We start from the raw sequence: 18,736 nt of genomic DNA, 5'->3' as shown, positions 1-18,736 counted from the left end.
CCAATCAGGAGAGAATAGGCAAACAAGAATAGAAATTCTCACTTTGGGCCACAGGTTTCAGGCTACTTTGGCTTGAATGTGGGATTTCAATGGAGATCTGCCCCTATCTGCCTAGAATTTCTCTGCCTCCTGCCTGTACTAATGGTACACAACAGCAAACATCACACAATGCAGGTAGGAACTCACAGGCTAAGGGTGAGCAGGAACACAGGTCTCTGTTTTTGCAATAGTCTGGAGAGATGTGCTTAGACAATGGGACTGGGTGCTGACAGAGGTCATCTGCCTTCTGCTGCTTTCTATTTTTAATTGAGTAAGTATAACAATGATGTTTCTCAGGGGAACAGATACTTTAACGTTCGGAGCAAGTTTTCTAATGATGTGCTGGCAAAAGCCAGCTCTCTAGCACTTGGAGATGGTGAAGGAATTTGCCCGGCCACCCAGAGAGAATGCTCCAGCATTCCTTTTCTTCATATAATTAAAGGACAAAATGTAAGTAATATATTGTCAAAATGGTAAAGCATTACATAAATTAATTGAGTCTATCTCTGAATATCAAAAAGTAATAATGAAATATTAAAATGAAGAATGTAATTTTCTGTGTGGAGATTATAAAACACACATGAATACTATGTTCTTAATCTTCAATAGATGACTTCTATTTAAGTATTTTATTCATTTATTTATTTTTAGAGATGAGGTCTCACTCTGTTGTGCAGGCTGGAGTACAGTGGTGCAATCATACCTGACTCTAATTTCAAACTCTTGGGCTCACAGGATCCTGCTACCTCCTAAATCACTGGGATTACAAGCATGAGCTACTGCACTTAGCTATTTAAATATTTAAAAAATCTAATCTTAAAATAATCTTTTTAATGGTGAATCTTTAGTGCACAACTGGGGTGAGTGGTGGAATCAAAGGCCAAGGAAATTAAAATAATAACTGAAAATGAACAAATTGTTTTGCTTTAATAAAATTATATTTCTAAAATCAGTAGCAATATTTGAAAGCCACTAATTTGGATACATTCTTTTTTAAATAACAAAATCATTTTTTTGTATATTCAGCAGAAGAAAATTTACATGTATATTTGTATATAATATTGGAGCTTAAGTGGAAGTTTTAATTTGCATGGCCAAACTTCAATGAGGAAGTAGAAAGCTTTATAACTTGCTCAATATACAGTAGGTAATATGTGATAGAGGTAGAACTCAGATCTGCATTTGCTGTAGTTCAAAGCTATGGTTTCTCATTCTAGAAATATTTAGCTTGCTACACTATACAAACCGATACTGCCCTGTGACCACTGCCGGCTTCATAGGCCTGATTGCCAGGAAGTCACATGGGGCCCTGTGCTTGCATGAATATGCTGCTGTTTCCATCCTGAATTCTTAATAATAGTTGAAGAAGGGGCCGGGGACGGTGGCTCAAGCCTGTAATCCCAGCACTTTGGGAGGCCGAGACGGGCGGATCACGAGGTCAACCGATCGAGGCCAGCCTGGGGAACACGGTGAAACACCCGTCTCTACTAAAAAATACAAAAAACTAGCCCGGGCGAGTGGCGGCGCCTGTAGTCCCCAGCTACTCCGGAGGCTGAGCGGCAAAGAATGGCGTAAACCCGGGAGGCGGAGCTTGCAGTGAGCTGAAGATCCGGCCACTGCACTCCTTAGCCTGGGCTACAGAGCGGAGACTCCGTCTCAAAAAAAAAAAAAAAAAAAAAAAAAAAAAAAAAAAAAAAAAAATAGTTGAAGAAGGAACATCACGTTTTAGTTTTCACTGAGCTCAACAAATTATGTAGCTAGTCCTGCTTCTGGAAAATATCTTCACATCTCTTTAAATAGTCTCTGTGTTTGTAATGAATGTGATACAACCTATTCTAATTAATGAGAAAAATTGTCACGGGACAACCATGACTGATCCTTTTCTTTTCATTATTAGTAAAACAGCTTCACGTCTCAGATACCAGTTTCTCTTACCTATGACAATTGCACTTAGTGACCCCAAATGTGCTTGCTTGTTGCTGAAGAGCTCTCTACCCATAATGATGCTTCCTGAAAGTTCTTCAAAGGAAAATACTCTACTGAGCCCTTCTGTACCTGCCTAGAATGCTCTTCATTTGGTTTATGCAACCTCTTAGCAAACCACAGGGGCAGTTGTAACTTCCTCTAGTTTACTGAGGGGATACTTTGGCCCTTCCTGCATCTATCTTCAAAATACTAAGTCTATGGGAAAGAGAGACAAAGAGGTGTTAAAACACTGTCAATAGACTATATCTCCCACCTAGAAAGAATGTACAATTTTGATCTCATTGTGTTTCTGTAGCACATTATGCAAATGTCTTTAATAGCCCTTATCACCTGCTAGAGTTGTTGTTGGTGTAATTGTGTTTCTCCTCCCCTACTAGGCTCCTTAAGTAGTAGGATACAGCCTTGATCATCTTTTTTTTTTTATCTTTAGAGCCTGAAATTTAGCCCAAACTTTGATAGGTGTTTATTAAAATGAAATGAAATAAAATGCCGAAGTTCCCCCTTTATTCAGTAACTTTGGCAGTATATATTTCAATGACTGTTATGCATTTTTTCAGGTGAGTTATGTAGAAACTTCCCCAAACTAAAACTAATGAATCCTCAAAACAGGTATGTAAGTGCTTCATTACCTAAAAGCAATGTTTCCAATTAGTTTCCGCTTCTGGGTTTTATTTTCCCAATGCAATTTAGCTAATGTTTTCGCTAAAGAGAAACTGATCCACTTACTAATGTCCTAGCATAAGGTAAAGTGAATCACTATCAGCATAAATCCTTCTCCAATAGCATTTGACAAAAACCATTGATAATTAGGTAGGCAACCACAAACTGATTTATCAGACAGCAGGATCATAAAATGCCTTTTGCTCTTTTCTCATTTGATTTTCTTTGTCCTGGAATACTGCACTTATATGTGAAATTAGTGTCTCTTGAATGACACAACGTGATTGAGGCCATCTTCATTGTAACAAAATAATTTTTCCACATTAATAAATGTTATATATTATAATATGTAATATATCTAAATTTATAGTTTTAGAACAATTTTTATAACTATATATAGTTTTATAAGTAATAGAATCAATCTTCAAACTCATTAATCAGGTTAATAAAAATCTCAGCAATTGAAAAATATAATTAAATGTATTCAACCTGATAAGAGTATCTATCCCGATGTTTCAATTACACTTATGGGTATGTTATTAGTATGCATATTCCAAATTTGGATAAAACTCTTAGAAACCTAATATGTTATCCATCATAATTGTGGCTATCATATTGTATGCCACAAAAAGAACTAAATTATCTTGTCAAATGCTGATTATAATAAACTTCCACCAGATTTTTAACCATGACTATTGTAAGTTTTGTCACCCACAGGGATTATTTTGAATTCTTCTCTGAAAGTATTTGCAATCAGATTCAAGGAAAAGACTAACAGGTATTTGTATGTCCTCTTAAATATAGGTTTCCAATATGTTTAAGATCAATGGGCAAAATAAATTTTTTTTTAAACTTTAATGAAGAAACTGATGGGTTTATAAAATTTCTAATCAAGAACAAGCAGAACAAAATTAATTACATGAGATTGAACAACTAATGAAGATAATGTTTTATGACATTTAAAATACTGTTGATTCTTTATTAAATGTTATTTTTTTCCAAATTTAAGAAATTTTGTTCTCTCAAACTATTTGAACTTTACAGAAATTTGGTAAAATATACTTTTGTAAACAAAGATAGAAGAATTTGCTTTTCTCCCTCTTTGATCTACCAAAATTCAAAATGTTCAAGATTATTCTTATGACAATATGGTTACTTGCATAAGTCCAGTAAAAATCTGCTTTCTCTGTATAGCAGGATACAATTTGAAACACTGATTATATTACCAAGTCTTCGACTGAAATATCACATTTGAGAATGCCTGGTTTCAAGGGTTCCTTACAGTACAGCCACCTTCCTAGCAGATAAAAATGGTTACTTCTTGGCAGGCCCAGAAACCTTAAAGAGTATATGTAAAATCTAAAGTCTGCTTTGGTTTGGCTTTCTAGCCTCAAGAGGTTTTCTGAGATTCCTTTATAATCAGCATATGGGAAAAATCATATTTCCAAAGAAAAGCCACAATAATACCTATTATTAAGCTGTAGCCCTGGGCATTGTTTTCAAGTTTTTGTTATCTAACAATAGACTAGACTAGATCCTGAATTCTTTTACATTCTTCCAATCTAACTTTCTTTCATGGAGTTATTAAAATTGGGAACTGCTGTGTTCTTAATGCCTCATATGCTAAAGCTATAATAATTTTAAGGAGCAAGACTTGTACTTAATGTATTGGCCACACAAAAAGTTTACCAAACCCACCTGATGCCATAACTAAGAGACACTCAAATTGCAAACCGGGACAAGAAGTTGACATTTTCATGTAGTAGACAGTTTTCCACAGATGCCAGAGCAAGACTCCATGTCATAATGAGATTCTTACCCCTCTTAATGCCTACCTTTTCCACTTGGCAGGATAATAGATATCTGATTCACTCAATTAGTTGCCTTTAAGTCTAGATTCATGGCTCTAAACCATTATGCAAATGGAGATTGTTATATGACTATTAATTTGACTCTGTATTTTCCATTTTTAAACTTTGTATTTGCCACTTGTTAAAATTCTGCAGAAGTGCAACTCTTAAAATAATACTGGCCCAGTTATTTGAGATGATAGCAAAAGACTACATAAGAGACAAAATTGAACTTAATAATGAACTCTAGGTAGGCTTAGCCTGAGAGCCACTTCCTTCAAACCACCATTGTTATTCAAATGCAGTTAAAAGAGTTCTGACACTGACTCCTACTCACCATTCTCCCAACATGGGACCAGACCAACAAACTGGAATAGGTTCATTCTGGCACTAAGAGATAACACAAACCTAACTATAGGATGATTGATCAATGATGTTTTCAGAGAAATAGCTTGATCAATAGGGGGAAATGAGAAAGTTGTCAGAATAAATATAGAGTTGCTTGTGTTAAAAATGAAATCTTAAAATTGAGCCAGGAAAGGCTACGAAAAGAGGGTTCCCATGTATAAATGCCTGATAAAAATGATCACAAAAGACTGCAAATTCTGCAGTCTTGAACAAAGGCTATTACAACTTCACACAAAGAATAATTCTGAAAAGACATGTCTAACAACTGCCTATTCAACATCAAACTAGTGTCACTCTTGTTATTGATTCTTGTAGCTAAAGATACTTATATAAGAATTATGTGATCGTCTTCATTTTTTCTTTAAAGACTTTTGTCTTCCTTTACTTCCCTGAATATGCACACAGTTTACTATGGCACACATATACCCATTACAATGCCCTACTCCCAAATAAATATCTTTTTCTTTTTTTTAGTTTGTTATTTAGATTGACAAAGGTAACAATATTAGCCAATGTACAAAATCAATTGTATTTCCATATACTGGAAATAAAAAACTAGAAAATATAGTTGAAAGATACCACATCCAAAAGCATCAAAACATTAGATATCTGGTAATAAAAGTAATAAGAAATATGTAAGGAACTTTTTTTTTGTACTGTGCTAACTACAAAACTTAGATGACAGAGATTAAAGGAGCCCTAAGTAAAAGAGAAATATATCACGTTTTCATATTAGATGTTTCAATATTGTCAAAATATCAGTTCTCCATAAATTTATCTAAAATTCAGTAAAATCCAAATAGAAGTTCCAGCGGGGTTTTTTGTTTGTAATGTAGAAAGTGGGTAGAGGGGAGTAGCCAGATGCTATTGATTGTGTAATAAGTCTTTCAGCAGTGTTTGGCGTTTTAGATTATTCAAATATTTTACTTTGATAAATAAAAATTAATTTTAAAAGTTTTTAATGTACCTTCAATGTCCCTGCTCCGTGATAAGCTAGATAGTCCAGAAACGATCCAAAGATACAATGTTGAGAAACATCAGTGTTTAATGAATAGGTACACAAGAAGATTTAATAGAGCCTAAAGATGCGTGGCAAGAATAAAAATATCGGCCGGGCGCGGTGGCTCAAGCCTGTAATCCCAGCACTTTGGGAGGCCGAGAAAGGCGGATCACGAGGTCAGGAGATCGAGACCATCCTGGCTAACACGGTGAAACCCCGTCTCTACTAAAAAATACAAAAAACTAGCCGGGCGAGGTGGCGGCGCCTGTAGTCCCAGCTACTCGGGAGGCTGAGGCAGGAGAATGGCGTAAACCCGGGAGGCGGAGCTTGCAGTGAGCTGAGATCCGGCCACTGCACTCTAGCCCAGGTGACATAGCAAGACTCCGTCTCAAACAAACAAACAAACAAACAAACAAAAAAAGAATAAAAATATCTCAGAGAATGGGTTTTCTGTAAACCAATGAAAGAGTTTAGGAAGGAATGGTCAACAATACTAAATGCTGTACAGAATCCAATTAAGGTAAGATTTAAAAGTACCCCTTGGTAAAAAATAAGGTCATCGTAGATATGCAAGAGAAATCACAGTGGACTTGTGGTGAATAAGAGGCGAGGAAGTGGAAAAAGAAAGTAGAGAAAGTTGAAGAAGCTTAAAATGAAAACAACAACAACAACAAAAATGTTAAAGGTAAAGGTAGCTATGCGATCAAAGGAAACTTTATTTAAAATAAGGTCCTCAGCATGTTTAAATACTGGTAAGAAAAACGTTCTTGGGATTAGTTCCCAAACTTGGCTGTGCACAAGAATCACCTGGAAAACTTTTTAAAATTTTAGTGCCTGTATGTGGCATGGTAATGGGAATATATATGAAATCTTTGTACATTCCAACCAATTTTGCTGTGAGCCTAAAAGTACTCATTTAAAAATATCAAATGCCCCAATTGTACTTTAGATAAATGAAATCATTCTCTGGGGTTAAGACCAAAGCTTCAATAGTTTTTTAAAGCTTCCAGGTGATTCCAATGTATAGATAAGTCTGAGAAGTGCTGCATTATTCTAACATTTCTCAAAATTAAAATTATCTTGAGAATTTGTTATTAATAAAAAACAGATTGCTGGGTCTCATCATCCTCAGAGTTACTGATTGACTAGGTCTAGGGTAGGACTCATTCGTTTGCCTTTTTGGAAGTTCCCAGATTACGTTAATGTTGCTGACTCAAAGCCACACTTAGAGTGACATTATATTCCAGAGAGGGAGACTGAAGATAAAAGAACGAGGATATACCTGAAGATCCCCAGCCATGCTGCATACAGATGGGGTGATTTGGATGATTCCAGTGGTCCTCTAAAATGTTTCATAAGCCTTCATAATTTTCTCAACTTGTTGCCTTCAGCAAGCAGCTCACAGAATTCTAGCTGAAGTCTGGTAGTTTGCTCGAGTGCCAACATTTTCAAGTGTGGTTCCCATTAGTAGTAGCAGCAGCTCCACCTGGTAACTTGTTAAAATGGAAATTATCAGCACACCCAAGACATGTGGAATCAAATACTCTGGGGATGAGATGCAGCAATCTGTGTTTGGAAAGACCCTCCAGGTGATTTTGATACATGCTAAAGATGAAAATCACTATTTCAGTGAATGGCGTATTTTACGTTTTCAAAAGCCAGTCTGTACATCTAATTCCCCCTACTAGAGGCTGTCTTTGCTTCTTGTGCCCTTGCTTCCACTTAATCATCCCTAATGCCTACCAAGTAATCTGAAGAAACTTCACTTGTGCTATGATTTGTTATGGGAATGTCACTGGCTGTAAGTGCTGTCAAAGCTTCCAATCCTTAGGGTGCTAGATAAGCACCAATTAATCTACAATGTGAGAGGCAAACTTTGTCCCTGAAACAATTTCACCTGTGTCAGGAAGCCTACATGGTCTCTTCTTGAGCAATGTTACCAACTTCTAATCCTCAATACTCAAAACACAAAGGATGAGACTAGACACCATAGTATATACTTTCTTCTCGTCCTCCTGTAACTGTTTTGTTACATGAAATGTATTGGAATAGTTGAGCTGAGGACAACTTTATTTTTTAACACAACCTACATAAATGGTTTAGAACCTTGTTCTGGAACATGAGCAATGAAATTTTATCTTTTGTGCTTAGTGTTTGCAAGCTTGACCAAAAAACAAGCGTAAAATGTTCCATTAAAAAATTCTGTTAACAACTTCAACCAAAGTTTTCTTCCTCTAAAAAAAGTTTGAATCTCTATGAATGGGGGCAAAAAAACAAGATAACAGTATGTGAAAATTTCTAACTTTCATCATGTACAAATGTTCTGTGTGAGCACAGCATATCTGAACTATCAGCATTCAGTTGAACATGACTGTAATAACACTGTCTAATATATACTAAGCATTCAGTATGTATCACACATTGTAATGAAAATTACCTAATTTTATATTCCAAACCTGATTCTGTCAGATCTGCACAGAGAGGGAAAAGTTGGTCTGTCTCCAGGGGATGTAGGCAGGGAAGTTTCATAAAAGAAATTGTGAACAAGACACATAATTTGGAAATGAGATTGCTTCCCAAGAATTCTGTAGCAGAAAATATCATGTTATTTATTTTCTTGTTTAAATTAATTTTGTTTCAAGTTTCTTTTCATTCATGTATGAGAAATGCCATTTTATGATTGAAAAACTTTTTTTCTTGAGAAAAAGTGGTGTGTGCCATTTTCCCAATAAAATGTCCTAAAAGATTCCTAAGAAATGTTACAAAGCATAGAGAATTGGGGTAAGCTTATAGACTAGGGTCTTGTCCCCTGGAAGACAGGAATTTCCACTTCCTCCTGGCCATCCCACAGTATGAGGTTCTTTATGTGAGTCTACCAGGACAGTGCACCCAACAAACATCTTCAGGCATACATGTGGGTCCATTTGCCTCTGGATCTTTGAAGGGGAGTAAGGGACAGATCCCTGCGCCTTGGCAACATGTGCCTCAAGTCTGTTCCCTCTCCCTTTGAGTGAACCACTTCTGCTGGCTTTAAATTTTTGATCCCAAGTCTTTCTAGAATGACCTAGACTATACCCTTTTAAGCATAAACTTTTGCAAACAAAAATCTGTTATTTTCTTCTGTGGACAGAAATTCTAACCACAAGGGGAGGATTTATCCAAAACATTAAATAGTAACACTTGTATAATTAGGACTGCTCTATCTAGATACTTTTATAAGAAAGAATAGCTTTTCTGTGGAAGTATCCATGTCTTGCTTTATTATATTTCACTGAGTCTTTATCTCTTTTGATCCCTTTAAGAGAGTGTCTGTGTAGTTCTGATGTAGGGTGACCTGGTATTTGGATATTATCATTCATTGAAACCAATAATACTTGTGAATTATCATAAATATTTTAGTTAATTAAATAGTGATATATAATTGAAAATATTCCAAATTCAAAGATATTTCATAGGTAATATGAATAAAAAAATCACCCGTTAAATAGTGTGCTAGATTGTTTAAAAAAAAAAAAATCCACAGTATTTTAGAGCTCTTCCCATCAAGAAGTGGAATCTCTTTCAACATCCCTTGAATGGGGATTTAGCCATGTTACTTGATTTGGTCAATGGGACATTAACAGACATGATGCAAACAGAGGTTTGAAATGTGCTTGTGCATTAAGGATGTGTTCTCTGGCTCCGTTTGCAACCCACCTGTGATATAACGAAGCTAAGCTAGGTGTGAATAAGTCCAGAGAAAGAAGCCTGTCCTAAAAAGAATAACGGATGTGACTTTTTTCCAATGAAGTGGACTAAATCTGATAAGTAGAAATCCACACAGTTTTTAAGGGAGTTGTATAAGCATAAACTAAAAGAGACTAAGACATTCTAAAGTGAAGAGATCTCTGTTTTCAATATTCATAGACAGAAACCTACAAAAGTTACTCAGCTAAAAACATGGTAATTTCATTTAGAAAAGAAAAAAAATGTTTCAGAAGGCAGACACAAAATTCCAGAGATTAGAGTAGAACAATGCACTGGAAAGCCACTCCCAGGGAGCAGAATTTTCTCTGTCACCAGAGTAAGGGGAACTAGAAACATATCCCTTCTGATTTCCATCATTTCTATTGACCAGTGACTACTACATGAATTTTATTTGTTCATTGTGGCTATTTTGACCTTTGCTCAGTATTACATGTAAGGTGGGTCTTTTTTGTTTTCAAGTCTCTGAATCAAGAGAAGCTGCGTCCAAGTATCCTCGCTCACATTTACAGAAGGTAAGAGATCACATCATACTGGACTTGAGCTTAATGCTATAATTGAGAGAGACTTGTTTGGAGTCTTGATGGGGTTAAGGATATTTTGTGTTTGGGGAGAATGTAAATAATTGGAACCAGAGAGAAGACAGTGATAAATTGTGTTGGGGGAAGAAAGGCCTCATTATTTTGCAGCAACTGGCATTAAAAAATTTGAGTCTATTTTTCCACCCCTTGAATGTGGGCTTGGCTATGTGATTTACTTTGGTCAATGGGATATTACTAAGCATAATAGAAGCAGAGGCTTGAAATGAGCTTGAATATTTGAACTTGCTTTCTTGTTGCTTTTGTAACACAGTCATGTGTAAAAGCTTTGGCTAGCCTCCTAGATGATGAAAAATATGTGACCTATTGCCCCCATTCCCTCAGCCAATAGCCTGACATGTGAATGAAGCCATCTGGGATGAGACAGTCCCAACCAATCTGATAATTGACTCAAAATGCATGAGTGAGCCAGGTTCTGAACAGGAGAACTATACAACAGAATCCTAAGCTAAACACAATTATTATTTGAAGTTAAAAAATTTTGATACAGTTTATTATGCAGAAAGAATATACATGAACAGTTTTAGTAAAATAAAATGTATTTAGATATTTTCAGTGAAAGTTGCTTAGTTTTGTGGAGGGCTGGCAAAAATAAATGCCAGTGACCTCTGACATATTCTTTCAGGGTAATTCTTACGGCCACAGTTCAAAATACATGTAGTCCTAGAATGAAAATGAAAAATACAATTAGGTTGGTTTAATCATAGAAACAACTACAGGCATTAGACACGAGAATGCTTTTTAAGGTCCCTATATTATAATATCATGATCACAAAACATATTAAAAAGCAAGTGTCTGAGGAGCAGACCCGTGATGAACCAACTTCCAAGGGCATAAGAATGACTGTTTGCCCTTAAATACATCAAAATAATAGATTTGCACATCTCTAAAGGCCCTTAGAGATCAGCAACTAATACTACCTCATTTTACTTATGTATGTTTTTTCATTCATATACGCATCTTAGAAAACTGGAGGAAAAGAGAAGAAAAACGTTTATATTTTCAATCAATCCCAAAATCTACCATAAGTATTTTGGTACAAATTCCTCCAAGTTGTACATAATTGCTGTTATAATGTGCTCATACCCTGGCTTTTTTCACTGCATAAAATATTCTGAGTATTTGTGTCATTAAAGGTCCTTAAAAGTATTTAGTTTTTTAGTTTATTTTAATATCTGTTTATTACTCTATTCTAGAGATGTCTCATAATGTATGTAGTAAATCTCATACTCACACATTTTATGTTGTTTTCACTTTTGCTGTTTATTTGAGTGAAGTTTGCTACATATAGTGTATATTGCTAGTTACTATAAAGATTGGGCCGGGCGCGGTGGCTCAAGCCTGTAATCCCAGCACTTTGGGAGGCCGAGGCGGGCGGATCAGGAGGTCAGGAGATCGAGACCATCCTGGCTAACACGGTGAAACCCCGTCTCTACTAAAAAAATAGAAAAAACTAGCCGGGCGAGGTGGCGGGCGCCTGTAGTCCCAGCTACTCGGGAGGCTGAGGCAGGAGAATGGCGTAAACCCGGGAGGCGGAGTTTGCAGTGAGCTGAGATCTGGCCACTGCACTCCAGCCTGGGTGACAGAGCGAGCCTCCTTCTCAAAAAAAAAAAAAAAAAAAAAAAAAAAAAATTGTACATCATTATTTGTCTGCATCTGAAAGAATATAAACATTACATTTTGACAAATGTTTTAATTTATTCCCTCTAAAGTTGTACCTAGAGTTCATGATTCACTTGATTCCTTAAATCTTCATCAGCATTAAGCATACATCATTAAAAATGAAAACATTAATATGATTTTAAAAAATGGTATTATCTTATTTTTTTGCTTCTTGTGTGTTTTTGGAAATGCTTTCCTTTAAGTTTGAGTGGTTATTTTTATTCCCTCTTTTGATAATTATTTGAATTATTTTTCATAATATTTGTACATTTTCCATTAAGTATTTGATATTTTTTCTTATTTAAATATATTTTTATTAACATAAGAATATTATTCTGGTCATATTTTTTGTGTATTTCCTTAATTTATATTTTCCTTATTTCCCATATTTTCCTTAATTTATTATTTGCTTTAAATATTAATATTATGAGGTTTTATGGGGTACAAGAAATTTTAAACATTTAAATTTAGTAGTCTGTTAACTTTATGATTTTCTTGCTTTGAAAAGACCTATTTGTCTAGAGTCCAAGTATGGGTACTCTTTGTTTATTTTTGTTTGCTTAATTGTTTCAATATCTCCTTCATTATGGCTTCCTTGGGTTTATTCTTTTTTTATTTTATTTCTAACTTTATAGCTTAGTAATAATTTAACTTATTGACTTTTCTCTTTTCTTCAAATAATTATTTATAGCTATATATTATTAATATCTTTAGTTGCATACAAGAGTTTTGACATGTAATATTTTTTATTACATATTTTAAAGTATTTAAAAATTTTTTGTATGGCTTTTTAAAAATAAATTGGGTTAGTTTACAATTTCTAATGTATAAAACATTTAAAATATTTACTAAACTTCTAATTGGTCTCGTTGTCATATACTAAGTCTAAATGATAATGATCTCTGTAATTTGTTGAGATTTGCTTCTTGGCCCACTATTATATCAATTTTGTAAACAATGTTGAGAAAAAATAGTATGTCTTAAATTGTTTGGTAAAAGTTTTGCCTGGGCACGGTGGCCACGCCTGTAATTCCAGCACTTTGGGAGGGCCGAGGCAGGCAGATCACGAGGTTCAAGAGATTGAGACCATCCTGGGCCAACATGGTGAAACCCCTTCTTACTAAAAATACAAAAATTAGGGCTGGGCGTGCGGCACGCGCTTGTAGTTCCCAGGCTACCTCGGGAGACTGAGGCAGGAGAATCGCTTGAACCCAGGAGGCGGAGGTTGCAGTGGGCTGAGATTGTGCCACTGCACTCCAGCCTGGTGACCGAGACTCCGTCTCAAAAAAAAAAAAAAAAAAGTTCTAAATAAGACCATTAAATCAAGCGTATTCATTTTGTTTGTTCAAATTTTAAATATCTTTACTAATGTTCTGTCTCTTATTATCTAGTATAAATGAAAGATATGAGTAATTCCCATTTTTATGATGGGTTTGTCACTCTAATTTTTAACACTTGTCTCTATATTGTTTTGTTTGTTGTTTTTTTTTTTTTTTTTTTGAGACGAGTCTCGCTGTGTCGCCCAGGCTGGAGTGCAGTGGCCGAGATCTCAGCTCACATGCAAGCTCCGCCCCCCGGGTTTACGCCATTCTCCTGCCTCAGCCCTCCCGAGTGTAAGCTGGGACTACAGGCGCCGCCACCTCGCCCGGCTAGTTTTTTGTATTTTTTATGAGACGGGGTTTCACCTATTAGCCAGATGGTCTCGATCTCCTGCCTGACCTCCGTGATCCCGCCCGCCCGGCCTCCCAAAGTGCTGGGATTACAGGCTTGAGCCACCTGCGCCCGGCCTTTTTGGATCTTAATGTCTTTTTTTTTTATTTCCTGGTATTAATTTAGTTCCCTAGCTTTTTGTGTATTTATCCATATTCTCTTTCTTTCAATTTTTTGGTCATTAATTTAGGTTTGTCTTTTTAAAAGAGACTACAGACACTCTAAAAATCCAATTTAACTATTCTTTTTTTTTTTTTTTTTTGAGATGGAGTTTCACTCTTGTTGCCTAGGCTGGAGTGCAATGGGCAATGTCAATGTTAGCTCACCGCAACCTCCGCCTCTCAGGTTCAAGCAATTCTCCTGCCTCAACCTCCCGAGTAGTTGGGATTGCAGGCATGCGCCACCTGCTCGACTAATTTTGTATTTTTAGTAGAGACGGGGTTTCTCCATGTTGGTCAGGCTGGTCTCGAACTCCCGACCTCATCCCAAAGTGCTGGGATTACAGGCATGAGCCACTGCACCCAGCCTAATTTAACAATTTCTGTCAACTGGTAATTACAGAAGGTTTACAAAAATGTCATTTTGTCCAATGTTGTTTTGTTATAATGTTGATGGCAAAAATAATTAGTTTTATTCTATATCATTGTGTTTAAATTTGCAGTTTCCAAGAACCTATCGAAGACAGATGTGGTTTGGCTCTGTGTCTCCACCCAAATCTTATCTTGAATTATAATCCCTATGTGTTGAGGCAGGGTCCTGTAATCCCCAAGTGGGGAGGGAGGGCAGTGACTGGATCATGGGGGTGGTTCCCCCCAGGCTGTTCTTTTGATAGCCAGTGAGTTCTCAGGACATCTGATGATCTTATATGCATCTGGCATGTCCCGTGCTTGTACTTACTGTTTCCTGCCACCTTGTGGAAAAGGTGCCTGCTTCCTCTTCACCTTCCACCATAATTGTAAGTTTCCTGAAGCCTCCCTAGCCATGTGTAACTGTAAGTCAATTAAATCTCTTTCCTCTATAAATTACCCAGTTTTCGGTATTTCTTTATACCAGTGCGAAAATGAAATAATACAATAACATTAAGTGAGGATTAGGAAAAAGGAACATAACCTTGGAGGGCTCATCTAAAGTTCAATAAAATTTGAGAGCAAATAAAATGCTAAACATATCTGTGATTTTATTAGAAAAATAAACTAATAGCAAATATTTAATTTGTGAATTGAAAAAGAAGCAAAACTAAAACACTAGTCAACAAAAGTATATAAGTTGTGAGAGAGAGATTAGAATTAAAATGTTTTTAAGGTCTCTGTATTGCTCAAGAGATAGAGCTAAATCAAATAATATCTATAGTTTCCAAATTAACAATATATTACCATTTCAATAAAGTGTAACAAGCATGTATTAATTTCACATTATAAGAGATAACTATAAGTCACATTGAATGAACCATATTTTCCTATTTTCAGTGACAGTCTGATTTTCATGAAGGCTAAGGATTTAAACCTGAATCATCATGTTTGTAGAACACTCTAATTTTTGCTTCCTTTGCAATGTGAATACCGAATCCATGATGTCATTTGGGGACTGAGGATGGCCAGAAAGGCACAATTTGCAGTTGATTCAGATGATTCAAGGAGAAATATTAGCAAAAGTGCAATGGTAATCTCAGAAAGATAATTTTCAGCTAAATAGAGTAAAAATAGACTCACAATGAGGAAAGTTGCTCCAAGCATCAATGCTTTAATTTTAACATCAAGATCAAATGGAAACTGGATCCCAAATTTCTCACCATTGGTTAATATTCCCCTTACAAATCCAGAGTACTGTTTTGAAATCTTTCCAATAACCATTTCCTCATCCAGAGTCAATAACTAAAATGGAAAATATATAATCTTAAGAGAAAATCTATGAGATAAAAAGTTATTCCTGTACCAATTTATTAACTAATTATGACCTTTATGAGTTATAATCATGCTGATTGTACCCAAGAATTTACAAAATATGCAACATGGACACATAATAACCCTGTAAAATTTATAGGCAATTCCTATCTAAAAGTAGATTTTCAAATTGTATACAACTGATTATGTCTATTTCTATGTCTATGTGTATTCACACGTATATACTTGATTCATATAATTTGCTTTAATTTAACATGAGTATGAATTTCATTATAAAATGAAAACCACTAGTTTCTCAGCTCATTACACAACTTCCCAACTCTTTCAGAAGTATTTTATTTTCTGGTTGCCTTTACTTTTTCCTCATTTTTTTTTTCTCTGTTACTTATCTAAACCTCCTAGAGCATCATTTCTCATACCAACTCACACTAATTCCTTCAGAATAAGAGATACTCATGTAAATATAAAACAACAAACCTGGGTTGAATCATAGTACTTGCCTTGTAATGAGGGCCATAAGGGAAGGGTAGGGTACTATCATATAGTACAATTGGGAGCTAATAAGCAGACTACACAAATGGTAGGGGCATGGTTTTAGAGTAAGCTGCTTGGGGACAGCATCATTTAAGCTGAGACTTAGAGGACCAGAAGGAATTAGTGACAAGAGAAATAGGAAGACAGACAGCATTCCAGAGAAAGTTACCATGTGGAAAGGCCCCGAGTTAGGAGGGAGCATAGCTGGAGTGAAGTGAGGGAGGGGCTAATAGCAGAAAATCAGTGAGACCAGAAAGGTTAGCAGGACTGCTAATACACAGCCTTGTGAGTAATGCTAAGAAACATGGGAAATGAGAAATATCAAAGTGTTTTAAACATGCCCAACATTCTTCACCCTTTTCAGAACTCTGAACCCACCATTCCCCCTCATTCTCAACAAAATAACTTATCTCTTATATTACAGGAAAAATAAAAGCCGTGGAACAGGAATTCACACTCAGACACCAGCCCCACGAACAGAACGTATTCATACCAGCACTTCCTGCCTCCTTCCTGTTATGGTGAACGGGCCATCTCTATATGAAGCTAATTCTCTACATGTGTCTTAGTCCCATACCAAATAAGAAACCGGGTTCATCAAGTATTCAGCCTCTGTTGTATCTCCATACTTTCTCTCATTTGGCTCTGTTCTTTTACAATCAAAGGGATAATGACATACTTTTCAGAAAAATACCTCCCCTTCCACCTGTGCCTTCATCCAGCCAGAAACAGGATTGGGGTATTGCAGAGATATAAGTAATACAAGTACATGGTCAGTTCCTTTCTTAATTTTTTGGTGTATTTCATCATAAAAAAAGTTTTGCATTAATTTTAATTAAAAAAAAGCGCTACACATTCATCACTTACCATTAATACTAAGATTTGTGTTGCTCCCTTAAATTTTGTACCTGAGATGAACACCTTAACTGCCTCATTCTATTTCTGGCCCTGTAACTAGCTACTACTTTATCTCTTTCCTCTTATTCATAGCCAAAAGTATTAAAAGGATTGTCCACATTCATGCAAAAGATGACTGTCTTACAAAATCATGATTTCCCTTTCTTGCTCCTCTTACTTGGAGCTTACCCAAGAGTGCCAGCTTTAAAATTGTTTTGCTTCAAACAGAAAAAATGGGAAGAGTTTTATATAACTTTGACAAAGTTTTGCAAATATTACAATGAGTAGGATTTGCTGTATTATACTCTGAAATACAAAATAATGCACAAAAAGCATTTTATTATTTGGTGTCAGTAAAAATGGCTTTGGATTCCAGAGTTTTATGCACAGTCTACTCTGTTACTTTGGCTTTTAACTCAAAATAGAGTCCCATGGAGTCATATTATTACTTTCTGAACTAACCATATTATTAACAATTAATTTGTAATGTATTAAGTATATTTTACTTAATCAGTATATGCAGATGCCAGTAAGAATCAGAATCACTAAAATGAATCGACATAATTCTAAGAAAGGAAGGAAAATTAGGTAGTATTTTAGTTAGGCTGTATCCAAATTTCCTACTAGATATTTTAGATATTCAAACAAACAAACATGTTTTAGATGAAAGTTAGCGAAGTATGGCTTTTTGCACATCTACTATAATGTTAAACCAACACAATATTCTCTATTACTTAGGAATCTTCAGGTTTAAATAAATATAACAAGTTATTTAATTGTATTAACTATACGAAGTATGTTTAGTAGCTAATTTCCCAAATTATTATCTGGATGTTGGCTATAATCTGAGAAGTAAATTAGTAAGCACATAGAAAAATTTTAACAAAATATTAAATTTCAAAGTTTTATAAAAAGCAGAAACTGTGTTAATGAACATTAGTATAACACATTATCTATAATTAGTACCAGATTAGGTCATTGTCCATTTAAATAAAGTTTAAATTTCTCTGTCAATATTCTTTGAGATATTAAATAACTAACTTTTGATACCTTTAAAACCTGCCTTATAAGCTACGTAAACTTATAGAGCTTTTAAATAAGGACACTGTGAATTAGTAATCCAATTTTTTAAAAAAGTGAATAGTTACAACATTTTCATAATAATATTCTTTTATTTTTCTTTATTCATATTCACTAATTATATCTATTATAAAAATGTAATAAACTAATTTTAATATGACATCAAAATATTGTTAATTACTTACATTAAAGTTTAGATCCCTGAGACAGCTGAAGACCAACCATGGGCCTCTAATTTTCATTACCTCCTCCTTATTCTCATTTTTTATTTTGAACTTTGGCAAGAATGGGTGAAAGTATTGATAAACATACCCAATTGTTTCACCAGGTGGAGCTTCAACTTTTAGCTACAAAAGATTGAAAATATATCATTGATCCGACCAGATATGTTAGACTTGTAAGTAACACTTTATTTAGTTCTGCATGACCTCTTAAATGAGTTTTTTGTATATTTACACAGAACTTTCTGTATTTAAGGGATGCTTCATGTTTGAGAGTAAACATAGAAGTGAGAAGACCAGGATTTATATGTTAAAGTCCCCTGAGCTAAGACATGACTTCACTGCTTACTAACTGCTTGAAATGTGAACAAATCACTAAAGTCTCTGAAATTTACTTTCCATTTGCAAAAGAGGGATAATAATAATTTCCTTTGTAGGCATGTA

General features: G+C 35.2%; 1 protein-coding gene across 3 annotated transcripts in view; it reads right to left on the bottom strand.

Moving 5' to 3' along the window:
• Nucleotides 1-10,749: 10,749 nt before the first annotated feature.
• LOC108540315 (phospholipid scramblase 1-like) overlaps nt 10,750-18,736 on the bottom strand; it is a 28,193-nt gene continuing 20,206 nt past the window's right edge. For 2 of the 3 annotated variants that reach the window (XM_017889314.1, XM_017889315.1), the window contains exons 5-7: nt 18,257-18,418; nt 15,369-15,530; nt 10,750-10,949 (exon numbers count right to left, since the gene is read on the bottom strand). In XM_017889314.1, coding sequence (XP_017744803.1) covers nt 10,920-10,949; nt 15,369-15,530; nt 18,257-18,418 — 354 coding nt within the window. In that variant the 3' untranslated portion in view covers nt 10,750-10,919. The remainder of the gene's footprint in view (nt 10,950-15,368; nt 15,531-18,256; nt 18,419-18,736) is intronic. The other variant, XM_017889316.1, reaches the window with a different exon arrangement.

Source organism: Rhinopithecus bieti, unplaced genomic scaffold (genome assembly GCF_001698545.2).
Source record: "Rhinopithecus bieti isolate Rb0 unplaced genomic scaffold, ASM169854v2 scaffold_19037, whole genome shotgun sequence".
Taxonomy (NCBI): Eukaryota; Metazoa; Chordata; class Mammalia; order Primates; family Cercopithecidae; genus Rhinopithecus; species Rhinopithecus bieti.
The sequence above is the reverse complement of the archived record's forward strand: the minus strand, read 5'-3'. Positions and strand labels throughout refer to the sequence as shown.